Source organism: Macrotis lagotis, chromosome 5, assembly GCF_037893015.1.
Source record: "Macrotis lagotis isolate mMagLag1 chromosome 5, bilby.v1.9.chrom.fasta, whole genome shotgun sequence".
Classification (NCBI taxonomy): Eukaryota; Metazoa; Chordata; class Mammalia; order Peramelemorphia; family Peramelidae; genus Macrotis; species Macrotis lagotis.
This window is the reverse complement of record NC_133662.1, coordinates 98396695-98410765: the sequence shown is the minus strand read 5'-3', so window position 1 is coordinate 98410765 and position 14071 is coordinate 98396695. Positions and strand designations below refer to the sequence as shown.

Genomic DNA, 14071 nt, shown 5'->3' with positions numbered 1-14071 from the left:
GCCCTCTTTTTGCTCCTTTTGATAGAATAGACTGATAGTCCATTTGTGTAGATTATAAAGAATTAATAAAATGATTTGAAACAATGAAGGAAAATTGTAAATTTGAATTTGTATAAAATTCTGAACTCTATACATAGTGTTTGTTAGGATTTTTTATAATTTCTCAAACAAGATCTTTTTGACTCCAAAGGACACTGGTTCTTCCTATTCAAACATAGGAATGAGACTATTGTAACTCTCCCTTCAACCCTTGTCTTTTAGGTCTTCAGGATTGTTTTTCAACAGTGTAAATATTTCCCTCCCTATACTTTCCCAAAGACCCCAGAAACAATAAAGAGAAAGAGAGGTCCCTGGGGAGGCAGTAGGGTAGACTAAGACAGTGGGGGTGGCCTAGGGAAAATTTTTCTTGGAGCCTAGGTTTTAGGCTTCTTCTACAGAAGCATAATCTTCCTCCCCCTGCTCTTGACGTGGATTAAGCACTGATTACTATATTACACCTTGAGGATTGGATAAGCACCTCTTTTCTCCACTTTGGTATTAAGATTCTCCACTGACATCTTACTATGATGGATGCCTCATCAGGGAATTTAGGCAACATCAGGGGGTCTTGAAAACAACATTTGTTGTTCAGTGATTCTTCTTGATCCCAGTTGGGGTTTTCTTGGCAAAGATATTGTAGTAGTTTGCCATTTCCTTTGCTAGCTCATTTTTCAGATGAGAAAACTGAGGCAGAGACAAACCACAGGAGTTTCTTGAAAGCTGGAATGGTTAAGGATGGTCATATGTTATGTGACTGTTATTGTAGGGTTAGCCTAGCTAAATTGAAAGAAGTGCTCATTACCACATTGGCTGAAGTGTGGTGAAATTTCAGCTGCAGGATCTCACAAAGACCATCTACTAAGAGGTAGGTAGAAGGGTTATAGGAGAAAGGTAAAAGTGTTAAAGTTTGTAGTAGAAGAATGAGGTGTTTGCAGAGGGGGTGCCAACACTAATGTAGTGATTAAGCCTTAAATAATGAAATGACTTCAAGATAGCATTATTAATTCTGTTCATTTCCATGGACTTGGAACCTATATTATGATGAAGTAGCTATGGTCAGGATTTTACTTTTTTTACATTTCCCCTGATGAAATTCTCAAGGATCTGGTAGACAGTTAACAATGCACAGAAGATTTCTTTGTGTGTGTGTGTGTGTGTGTGTGTGTGTGAGTCCATTCTACCTTCTGCATATTATTTCATCATAGAAATTAGGAAAGAAGTGGTGGGTGGTAGTAGAAAAGTTTAGGTGAACTATGCTGGAGCATTTGGCAGGTATAGAATAACAAGGTATTTTGCAAAGAGGTTTCAGAGAGGAGCATATGATATGTAAGCTAGGACTTTATTTTTAAACTTTTAACATCTATGAGTATTTTTTCCTTTTTCTTGGTCTTAAAGGACAGATCTTGAGACAATAGATGAAAGTTGCAGAAGTAGATTTTTGTTCTGTGATAAACAAAAATTTCTAAACAACTACAACTGTCCATAAGTGGAATAACTGCCTAAAGAGATTATGAATTCTTTGGAGGACTTCAAATCAAAAGTGGGTAGTTGAACTTTGAGGATGTTCTAGAGGGAACTCTTTTTATTGTATGGTTTGAATCTCTGAAATACCTACCAGATTTAGGATTCTTTAGTACTATGGTGGTGGAAATGTAGTTACAAAGTTTAAAAACATGGAACTATATCCAAATACATATCTAGAATTGAGATATGGAACCAATATTTGTGGACATGTTAGATACTTTTTACTACAATTCTAAATTGATTTCCATAGTTCCTGATTTTCTTCATGTTTTCTTTTACACTATTGAGTTCACTATGTAAATTTTCCTTCTGGTTCTACTTATTTGGTTCTGCATCAATTTAAACAACTTTTCTTAGAAACTTATCTTTTTCTATTTTATCTTCTAGTATTCTGGATTTCACACCGAAAGATCTGAATCGGATCATGACAGTCAATGGGGAGGAAGCCCACTCACAGATACTGCATCTCCACAGTTATTGGACCCCTCGGAACGGCCCAGTTCTCAACATGATGCTTCATGTGCCTATAGACAGTATTCAGATCGCACCTCTCTTTGCTATGGCTTTGCACTTGACCATTCCAGGCTGACAGATGATAGGCATTTTCATACCCAAGCCTGTGAAGGAGGCCGTTGTGAGGCAGGTCGATACTTCCTTGGCACCCCACAAGCTGGGAGAGAACCCTGGTGGGGCTCTCGTTCAGCACTGCCCCTAACCAAGTCCTCCCCAGAAAGCAGAGAAGCCTATGAGAACAGCATGCCACACATAACCTCTGTTCACAGAATTCATGGTAAGAGTAGTAAGGAACAAATGAAAAATGTATATGAAATTCTACAAATCTTTAAGCAATTATGATGGAACTATTAGTAGTAGATGTAATACTGGTAATACAGACTCTGCTTAGAAGGAATCATAAATTTCAAGGTTGTAGTACAGCTTAGTATTCTAGATGTGGAAATATATTTCTTTGTCCAAATGATTTTCCATTAGATTTATAGATTTGCAACTCTGTGCTGCTTGAGATAGTAACAAAGCTAAGAACAGAAGCTTTAAATAAATTTACATTAAAAAAACACCAATTGGATCTGTTTTTAGTGTTTTGAGTTTTTGAGAAGAAAGTATTTTAGTGCCTTAAAATCAAGAGTATTGCATTTGTAGGTAAGGGAGCAAAATTCAATTCTTATCAGTTCTTATTTTCCACCTTTGTGGCCTTGGGCATGTTAATTAATCTTTCTGGACCTTGAATTTCTTTATAAAAATAAAGGAGTTAGAGAGATAGTTTCTGAGATCCTTCCAACTATAGATTTGTGATCTGATGGTCTTTTTTTTTTAACGTTTGTTTTTTTGTTTTTTTTGTCTTTTTTTGCAAGGCAATGGGGTTAAGTGGCTTGCCCAAGGCCACACAGCCAGGTAATAATTATGTGTCTGAGGCCAGATTTGAACTTAGGTACTCCTGACTCCAAGGCCAGTGCTCTATCCACTATGCCACCTAGCCATCCCCAATGTGATGGTCTTTTTGATTCTGTTAAGCATCTTCTGCATTCTTTTGATCACTTGGAAAGTAAAATAAAAAACCAACCTGACCATGTAGAAAATCATTCAGAAAGAATACTGAGAGTAAAGGATATTATGACATGTAGAGCACACTTAGAGTTTTCACCTTTGTATTATTATATGGAAACTGAATGGTATTGCAGGCTCAGGAAAATGGAAAATAAAATTAAATTGCTTAAGGTCATAATAGGGTTTTTGGATCAGGTATACAAAGTAAACAAGGAATAAATAGATGACCAGCTTTTTCCCAACAGATTTGAGTTCAGGAAAGTCTCCAGAATTCTTCCTGTTTTAAGTTTTTTAAAGACATAAGATTTATTAGATATAGATATAGATAAATAATAAAGAAAAAGATTAATTAGAAGACCCTAGAACTTGCTGCTATTGTTTGCTGTACTCCCATAGGGTACTGAACATTTTATATAGGTTAACTATGTTAAATACTCAACTTGTGTCTTATGTTATCCATCATGTTTCCAATTCCCCCTGCTTCACCCCCTTTCCCACACATACCCCAATAACTTTTCTATCTGCTTTCCAAATTCTTATTTTTATTTTCTACTTTTGTCTAGTTTTATTAAAAACTAAGTAGATGTCATAGAAGGGGAAGGAAAAGGAAAAAATGTTTATCAAGTGCCTACTGTATGTGTACATAGCCCTAAAAGCATTACATGAATGTGAGTTATAGTGACAAGACAGGGGTTGGGGAGAGGACCCCTAATAGTTGTGGTCTGGAAGAAAAAAGCTAGAAAGAAAAAAATTAGCAAGGGAAGTTTTAAAACAATTAATGATATGATTGTAGTATTCTTCTAGAGGAAGCAGGATGATCTGGTGGAAAGAATTTTAGGTTTGGGTCAAGAGGAAAGATTCAAGTTTCAGCTTTGCTATATACTGCAAAATATACATACATACATACATACATACATACATACATAGTAAATGTGTGTGTTACTGAACAAGTCATTTTACGTCTCTGAGCCTCAGTTTCTTCATCTATAAAAGGATGGTATAGAATTAGATAGTCTCTAAATCCTTGATGTTACATGTCATACTATGCAGTCTGCAGATTTATCTATATGCTTTTCTGTTTCTTCTTGCCTACTTTTATATTGATTTTGGACTGTGGGGATCTGATTTTCTATAGTAGATATTCTGTATGTACATTTTCCCTCAAAATCCTAAAGAAACTCTCTACCTAACTCTGGCTTTTTTACCCCCCCTTGCTTGGATAAAGTTCCTAAATGATAGCATTGAGTTGAAAAGAACTGATAATCTGAGATGCCAACTCTACAATGACATATGCTTATTGTATGGATTTCAAAAGGGATATTGATTTTAGTTCCTTTTTTATATCAACCATGTACAAACGAATCTCAGAGCTTTTATTTTGTAGTAACAAGATATATTTAGACTTTCAAAATTTAGGCAGCTTTTTCTTAAGTTAACAATTACTACATTGATATGCTAATCTAATTCCTCAGGCTCCTGCAGAAGTGACCTAGGTTCTTGACATCTATCCCAGCAAAGCAGAAGCTTTTGCAGATTCTTCTAAGTTGAGAAATCTTATAGACAGTTATCCTAATTAGCTCATGTGGGAAATAACATTGCAAGGATTGCTGTGAGGTGATGAATTGTAGTTTAGCCTTCTTATTGTACAGGTGAGGAAATAAGAGATTCAGTTAGTTTAAGTGACATGCCTAGAGTCATTTGAAGTTAGGGATTGGTAGAGCTGGGCATGGAATTCAGGTCTTTTGACTCCAAGACTCCTTTCCAATTTACCATAATTTCTCCCTTCAGTTACATTTACTTTCTGGTAAACTTGCCTTTTCATTGTTGAACCTCTAGAGCTTTTGAGAACTTAGGATCAATTACAACTTCTTAGACTTAGAGGTAGAAGAGATCCCAGATTCTATCTAGTTCAATACTACTTTTACAATTGAAGAAACAGATCTAAACAGGTTACCGGACTTTTCTAATTTTGCTCAGGTAGTAAATATAAAAAGTAGGATTTCAACCCAGTTCTTAGGACAATTTTTGTGTTCATTCTGCCCTGTGTATCTGTCCTTTGCCTGACTTTTTTTTTATTTTTGCAAGGCAATGGGGTTAAGTGGCTTGCCCAAGGTCACATAGTTAGGTAATTATTGTCTCCGAGGTCACATTTGAACTCAGGTCCTCCTGACTCCAGGGCTGGAGCTCTATCCACTTTGCCACCTAGCCATCCCTAAGCCTGACTTTCAAATGATTGATGAATTGTTTTTCTTTTATAAACATGTTATATTGTTTATATATTTGTTATATATCATGATATATATTGCATATATATATATATATATATTTATATATATTTATTTTTTTCTTTCCTAAGAATCTGTGTTTGATTCGTATGTGGTTCTTTCTCTAGGGAGAGGTCACTGGGATGAAGATAGTGTGGTCAGTTCTCCAGATCCTGGGTCTGCCAGTGAATCAGGTGACCGCTATCGTCCTGAGCAGTATCAGAGCAGCCCCCACGAACCCAGCAAAATTGAAACTCTGATAAGAGCTACGCAGCAGATGATTAAAGAGGAAGAGAACAGATTGCAGCTCCGGAAAGCCCCTCCTGACCAACTGGCTGCCATTAATGGAGCAGGGAAAAAACACTCCCTTTGTTTTGCAAACTACCAGCAGCCGCAGCTGACTGGAGAGGTCTGCCATGGCCCTTCTCTTGCCAACACTTCCCCATGTGAGCACCTTCAACAAAGAGAAGGGAAGATGATGAGCCCTCATGAAAATGACTATGGCAGCAGCCCCACCGCCTTGTCTAGGATAAGCAGTCCCAACTCAGATCGTATTTCTAAATCCAGTTTGGTATTAGCTAAAGACTATCTCCATTCAGACATGTCACCTCATCAGACAGTAGGAGATCATCCGGCAGTCTCTCCGAACTATTACAGTTCTCATCGGCAGTATTTTGATAAGCATGCTTATACATTAACTGGATATGCCCTGGAGCACTTGTATGATAGTGAGGCCCTTAGAACCTATTCCTTGGGCTGCAACGGCTCCCACTTTGATGTAACTTCCCATTTAAGAATGCAGCAAGATCCAGCACAAGGACACAAAGGGACATCTGTTATAATAACCAATGGGAGCTGATGTTTTTCTTTAAAAAATTGTGCTTTAAGGATATCTTTGAAACATAGTTGGAACATATATGTTTTAATGCCCTTGTTACCAGCATTTAATATACCACAGTATGTTAGAGAGAATAACCTAAGCTACTGAAGCTACTGGGTATAAATTGACACGTTACTGTAAAAAAATATAAGAAATGCACTAGCATTCAGAGTTACAGTGAATGGAGTTAAAGTGAACCTGTCAGTTGCTCCCATGATTTATGGGAACCAGAATGGATAAAGTCAGAGTTAAAAATACCAGTGTAGATCAAGTGAGCAAATTATGCACATTGTTTAAGTACAGGTTGGAAATGCCACAGAGGGAAGACCCCATGAGCTGCATGGGCACAGATCACTACTCAGACAACCGCTATGCATCCTTGACATGCAAAAATTTGGAATGTAGATCATAAAGCACACATGCCAAAAATGGGTAACTTTTCCTAACCCGAATGTGATTTCTTCTTCATGATGTGAAGAAGTTGTTGTTCCCCGAAGAAGAGAATGAGAGATCTCAGAGAAGGGGTTTCTTCCCTGTGGTCTCTTAGTCATTCTGACACATTTAATATAGGCATAAATTAGGGATATAGTTCTGGATATGGCACTGGACATATTTCTCACATGGTATCTATTAGAAGCAATCAGGAAATGGCAATTTTCATTCTGCTTTTGAGTCAAACAAAGGGATGTGATTGCACTGACGTAGAGCAAGGGCTGTGCTAAGTAATAGAAATTAGACATTGAAACATGCATCAAGAATTGAGGGCACTCAATTAAAAGAAATTCAGGGGAGGCAATGAAACAAGAAATAGAGATAAATGAAAAAATTTCCAAGAACAGACCATTTCAGACTCAGACTGTGTGTGCCATTAGTAATCAACACATTGAGTTTTTGAAAAAACAGCTACAGAACAACCCACCAGGAAACAAGGCTGATAGAGAGGAAGTGTGAAAAGTAATTAAGAAAAACAAGGGAGATACTGCATGAAATGATTGGAAGTGTTTGAAAACATTGCTAAATATGATTGCACAAATGTAAAAACACATGGAAAGCCAAGACAGTGAAGAAATAATCTGGCTTCAAAAGAATGTTTAAGTCAAAAGCTTAGAATAAGACATAGGACCTTGAGATATAATATTTTGAATGAAGGAACAGACAAAGTATTGCAATATTTGCCTACTTGAATTTGTTGTTGTTGTCGCTGTTTTTAAAGACAAATACTGGCATGCTGGGAGAATAAGAAAGATCACTTGATTCTTGACAAGAAGTACTAGTCTTTGTCAGGAAACCTAGGTTTCATTACTGACTTTATCACTAATTTGTGTGAATCTCTGTAGATCATATAACCATCCTTCCTAGTTCTCAGGTTTATCATTTATAAACAGAGAGGTTATATTAGATAACCAATCTCTAAGGTCATTTGTTTTTTTAAAAATCCTGTGATTCATTAGTTCAGGAAAATTGGATTTAATTGAAAGATTCTGTTGGTTTGATCTTTCCTGACTTAGGAATGGCAGGAATTTTAATTTCTGGGTGGTGTGCCATTTACAGTCATATGGATGGCCTGTAATTGAATCAGATCATTTGAATCTCCTAGGTATTTTAAATTCTTCCACATATGTTTAGACCTAGCCAAAATATATACTGCAAGATCTGACAAAGAAATAAAGGAGAAAAATAAATTTAGATCTCAGAAAATTCACCAGTTTGAGATATGTTCTAGAAATCCATGGACAGTATATGACATAGGGAGATAATTCATAGATTTATTCTTTCCCCATTTTTCATGATGTTCATTTTATCCAGTCATATTCTTGACTCCTTTAAGGAAGGAGTTTTAGACATTAGAAGGAATTAACCTATAACACTGAACAGATTTAGAATATACCACTATTTTACAAAGTTCATTTGATAGTCCATAGACAGGTGTAAACCTGAAGGATAGTACTCTGAAATTCAGTATTGGCCTGTCATAAGTAAAAGCAATGGTGAAATTAAAAAAAAAATCCATGATGGACATTTTTCTTGAGTCATTTAGTGTGTTATAAAGACAAAAAAGATAAGAGAAAATTAATAATTTTTGTAACCGACTGTATTGTCTTAAACAATTTCAATGTCTAGTTAAAAACAAGTACAATTCAGAACAACACTTATATTCTGTATGAATCACAAGTTAGAAGAAATGTTTTGGAGAACTTTGACCACACTGGGGTACTTGCAATGGCATTCTGGTACCTCTGTTAGAGAAAGGATGTTTTGGAAGTGTTAAGGATTTAGCAAAACTGAGTGTGAGAATTCAAGAGCCAAAGATATGGGTGAACTGAAATACTTAGCAAATATGGCCTACTTTAGAAAGGAAGTTTGTACAGATGGGCCCTTACTGATGTGTACACATTCTACAGAATATGGCATAGACAGATGCTAGAAAGAGTAGTTGAAACATAAGAACCAAGGAAAATGAACTTATGCTAGAGGAAAGACTGGCCCTAAAGGAATTTGGGTGGAATTTTTATGTGGAGGCTATTTAATAGATGGAGAAAGTAAACTATGAAATTTACAGATAGAAGCAGCCTGAATAAATAAAGCTTATAAGAAAGGCAAGACCAGCATATATATAGGGAAAGGCAATGACTGACCAAGTTATATCTTGGTTGAAAATTATAGTTGGTCCAGTTATACGCATATCTTTGTTCTATTTAACATACCAGTGATAGCAATCTTTAGTAACAATCCTATCACCTAAGATTAAAATATAATTTGCGAAAAGTGGAGTAAAAAATATGCAGCATTGATATTGTGTTTGGCAACATGCTATGACAAGGCAAGGTCAGAATAACTTAGAACAAGTCCCACTGTATTTCACTCTAGTAGAAACTTTAGTAAAGCAATGTACAGAGAATGTTAAACTATGTTCCTAATTCTTATTAATACAATAATCACAAGAATATGATTCACATACTTTGTAGACACTGTTTGTGTCCTTTATGTATTTTATATAAAGTGAAAAATACAGAGCCCCAATAGCTTGATAAGTTAAATTTAAGCTCTGACTGGTCTTGGGTTATAATCTTTGTTTTCCATCTCTTTGCTAAATGCTGAGAACCATGGCATTGAACTTGAAAAGGCAGTATCTTAAAACACTAATTACAAAGAAGTATAATTTTTATACTCTTTTAGGAATATTAAATAGGCACTATATCTTGTGCCTCTGCCAATAGTACTAAAGCTTTTTCTTTGGCATTTTTTTTAGACCAATCCTCCCACTTAATTCAGAAATTTGCATAGCTGAGTTCAATTCAATGTTAAGAAATTCTCCTTTGGGGGTGGGGAAACCACGTTGTAATTAATGAGTGTGGAAGATGAAGTACAGTTTTCCTTGTTATTTTTCTAATCTATGATTTTCGCCTCACCATAATCCAGGGCAGACATTTCCGGATGGATTTCACCTCTACCTGTTGGTTGATGTTTGCTGTTGAATGGAATATGCCTTTATTTCTAAACATAGTTGCTTGATACTAGATAATATGATCCCCATTGAAGTGACACTTCTGATGAGAATTGTAAATTATGTGCCAATAATGTTATCCTAGCAACACCATTTCCTCCCCATTTGTACTGGATGATTTGAGGAATGAGAATAAGACCATTTTGCAAGATTCTTAATTCCCTTAATTCTCTTTTCCATCTATTGCTATGTATGGAGAACTCCCACTTACTAGGGAGCTTTATATGGAATGTTTCATGAGTGAATAAATAAGAAGCATTAATTAAGTGCTTTTTGTGTGCTAAACCCTGTGGAGAGGAAGGATGACCTTCATCTAGAATTGGCTTGTTCTCTTTTTGAAACCGAGCAGAATTTTATTATTCTTGTTGCTAACCAACACTAGAAAAATGTCCATGAATACTTTATAATAATAATTTTAAGACATATATTTTCTCAAAACCTGGATCAAATAACTTCTATGAATGTCAATTTCCTCATTTGTAAAATGAAGAATTTGGATTAGCTGACCTATTAAGGTTCCTTTAGTTCTAAATCTAGGCTCCCAAGAGCAAGGAGATTAGAAAGAATAAACAGTGAATACATCTAAGCATTCAATTTTATGAATGTTTGGCTTTTTTTGGTTGCTTTTGAATTGTTTCAATCATGTTCAATGTTCAATCATCCCCATTTGGGATTTTCTTGGCAAAGATACTGGAATGTAGTTGCCCTTTCCTTCTCCAGCTTATTTTGCAGATAAGAAAACTGAGGCAAATAGGGGCAAATCGTCTTAAGATCACATAGCTAGTGTCTGAAGATAGATTTCTTTACCTCATCTCAAGAGCAAGAATTGAGTCTCTCTAAATTTTCAGATTATGTCAATGAAAAACAACAGTAAAAATCATTGAATCACTCAGAGACTTGGGTATTGGATGAAAGCCTAGTTATTGTATTGCATTTGAAAAATCGAAGACGTCGCTATTTTGGGTTCACTTATTTTACTTAGGAGGATTGCATACATTTCTATTTTAGTTTTTCTTGAATTTAAAGAGTTTTAATTTCCAAAATTTACAGTAACTTCCTCTCCCCCTTTCTTTATTGAAACAAGCTACCCAAAAACATGTATTATTTTCTAAACAGAAGAATAAGGGAATGTAAAATTTTAAAGTGCTTCAAAGAGAAGGTGGAATGATCCAAAATTTGATGCATCAATTTTTTATGTTTAGGGACTTAAATTCAGGAGACTAATTCTTTGAAAGAGTTATTTAGAAAGCAAATCATCATCATTACTGTAACCAATTCAAGGCAAAATAATTTTGTCTGTATGAGAGTGTGTGCCTTGTAAAGGGGGACATTTTCAATGTGGTGCTCATTTTTTGGGTGCAAAATTGTACGGTTAGTACTTGGCTCCAAGAGGGGAAGATGTGCTCGTTTCCAAATAAGAGCTTATTCGGGGTTCCTGCAGCAGGATGCCATAAAGAAATGTTAGTAAACACTCAATCATAATAAATGAAGCAAAGATAATTATCTACTGTGTTTCTTAATAAACTAACAAGTCACAGGAAATTTCAGAATTCCCAAATTGTCTGAGGAATTCAAACCAAATTTGTGTAATCTTAAAAAATTGTTTAGATGGAATTAAGAAATGGGAATTTACTTTCAATTTGTCCTATTCCATAGAATCTCTCAGAGTTGGAAGGGATGTTAGTGGTCAATTAACCTGGTCTATAACCTGAAAATAACAATAAATTGCATGTGAATTTATGTTATATTCCATTGGGTTTATGATGGAAAGGAAAGGAAATCTGCTTGGAAAATTATTTTAGTGTTAAAAATTAATTCCAAAGGGAAACATTTCAGCACATGAAACATAGGAAGGTGCACTTCAAAACTTAAATTTTTCTGTCTTGCCTTTGAACTGGCATTTATAAAAAAAGGGGGGGAGGAAGAAAGGAAAAAATAGCAGAAGAAAGGATTATATTGTTAAAGGGTGAAAGTGATCCCAGATATTTCCAATGCCATGCCTTGAATATAGTTTCTAATGACACTGTGGCAAAACACCTGTGGCTGGAGGTTTTACTTTGGAATGTAATTTAGAGAAAAATTAGCAACGTCAACAATATCTTGCAGAGTGTTCCCGTTTATAATTATTTATATTGTAAATAGCTTTCTGAAGTAAATTTGAAGTTAATGTGCATAAAATGTATTTATTATGTGAAGATTTTTTTTGGTTTAAAATATAGTTACCAATATGCAATTTTTGTCTGGATTCATGAGTCTTGTGATCACTAATACATAGAATTTTAGAATTTGCAAAGCAGTTTCCACACACTATCACATTTAAGCCTCAAAAATTCTATGAGGCAGGTACTACAGATATCACCATCTCTATTTTATATTTGGGGACACAGAATGGAAATGACTTGTCCATGATTACAAAGATAGAAGACCAGGCCTTCCAATATCCAAATCTAATGCTTGATGTGGTCTCAGGAATTATTTCTTGAAAGATAAATCTGTAGTATTAGTCTTAACAGAAAAATATGTTAAAATAGTATCAATTTTGGAAATTAAACTGCTTTTTCAGTGTATCACTAGGGACACTATGAAACAGTTTGCTGGTAGTTCTTGGCACCTCCTTTGGAATGTAGCCAGTGTGAGTTTCCCTCAGAGATTTCTCACATATCCCTTTTGCCCTGGAGACTGTCAGCCAGGATCCACACTCGGGCCCCTGGGAGAGATTCACACAGTGCTCTAAGAACTGAAGGCAGTTTTGTGTGCTTTCCATAAAGCAGTTTTACAAAGCCCATTAAATGTGTCACAGAAGGGTTAGCCAGTGCTGGCTTATTGGCCACTGTTTCACTATAATTCTTGAAAAGTGTTTTATCTTAGGGCTTTTCTGTCCAAAAATGATCTAGAAACAAAAGTACAAGGATTTTCACTTCTATTTTGCTGAAAATAATTTCACTCAGTAACTTTTCTCTTTATGAGTATCTACATGTAGTCTGATGTTTGATTTTTTTCCTTAAGTGTTTAAAAGGAGTAAATTTTTTAAAATCAAAATTCAATAGTATATATGAACAAAACAACTAAGTTGTTAACATTATTTTGATTGAGCTGCCAGTTCCCAGGAAAGTAGTGGTTTTGTTGAATAGGCCCTTTGGTACATGTTTGCAAAGGAGGTGAGGTTATTGGTGGGGTGATGTTGCTTTTTCTTCATTAAGCAAAATGCAATGTCACTATATATAGACCAGGAGACTAGAGCCTAGGAGGAAGACTTAAATTTGTATAGTCTCTTAAGGATTTATGCTATTTTCCCACCTTACTGCTGCATAAAACATTTCTGATATTCCTCTTCTTTTCATGGAAAGTTGAATTCACACAAACAGAACAGTATAGCCAAGATTCTTGTGACCCCTTACACTGTTTGACCTGTTTGAGGGTTTGATTATTTGGATAAGCTTGGCAACAACAACAATAATAATATTAACAGATTTCCATTCAACATTTCAAGTGAGCCTCCAATCAATATTTATCATTAAAATATTTGTCATTAAAATGCTCATGAAATATTTCACTTCTCATAACACACTGGAGGAAACACCCATTAGATTTTTTTTTAAAAAGAAAAAATAAATTCAACTCTATAAAATGTATAATATTCTAGGAATGGTTGGATTCTTTTGAGTGGGATGTAATAGCCATTCTGTAGCTATAAAGATGACAAAATATTAAAGCTAGAACACTTTTGATTTCTAAGTTTTCCACACTTGAATAGAAACCTACTGAAGCTCATTAGGTCGGTTATCACATGGAACGATCATCACCACTCCACCTCCCCCCCCCCCCCCCAACCAGATGGATTCTTATAAGTAACTAGCTTGGGCTTCCTGTGATCAATCTTTCAGGTTACAGCAGGAAAGATGCAAACTTGCAGGTGCCAACCAACTGAGAAGCTACAAAGGAGGCCAGGACACTTCCCTGAAGTTTTGTTTCACTTTGTGTCATCAGAGTAGTTGACCTTATTTAGTATGGCTTCGCCTTTTCATAATTATGCTTTATAACCTAATATGTGCAGTATTTACTGATGGAATTAGATCCAGTGTAGAAGAAATGCAAAACAGTCACTGGTTTGGAAGATGACAAAATTTCTGCTTTGTTCAGATTTTGCTTTAGGTCAGGCTCCTGTGCATGGAGTAATTCCATATGGGAGCCTTTCTTGAGCTTCATCTAAGTAAACCTTAAAGAGAATCTTGGCAAAATCCCTCAAGCCATAAGGAAATCATTCTGAGCTTCTGGTGAGGATTTCCTGATAGCTTT

The 14071-nt window shown here is 35.5% G+C and overlaps 1 protein-coding gene across 2 annotated transcripts in view; it reads left to right on the top strand.

Annotated features, from left to right (window-relative positions):
- The window catches only part of SIM1 (SIM bHLH transcription factor 1), an 84171-nt gene extending 72178 nt beyond the window's left edge, over positions 1-11993 (top strand). For both annotated transcript variants that reach the window (XM_074187237.1, XM_074187236.1), the window contains exons 11-12: positions 1951-2353; positions 5519-11993. In XM_074187237.1, coding sequence (XP_074043338.1) covers positions 1951-2353; positions 5519-6249 — 1134 coding nt within the window. In that variant the 3' untranslated portion in view covers positions 6250-11993. The remainder of the gene's footprint in view (positions 1-1950; positions 2354-5518) is intronic.
- The last annotated feature ends 2078 nt before the right edge of the window (positions 11994-14071 follow it).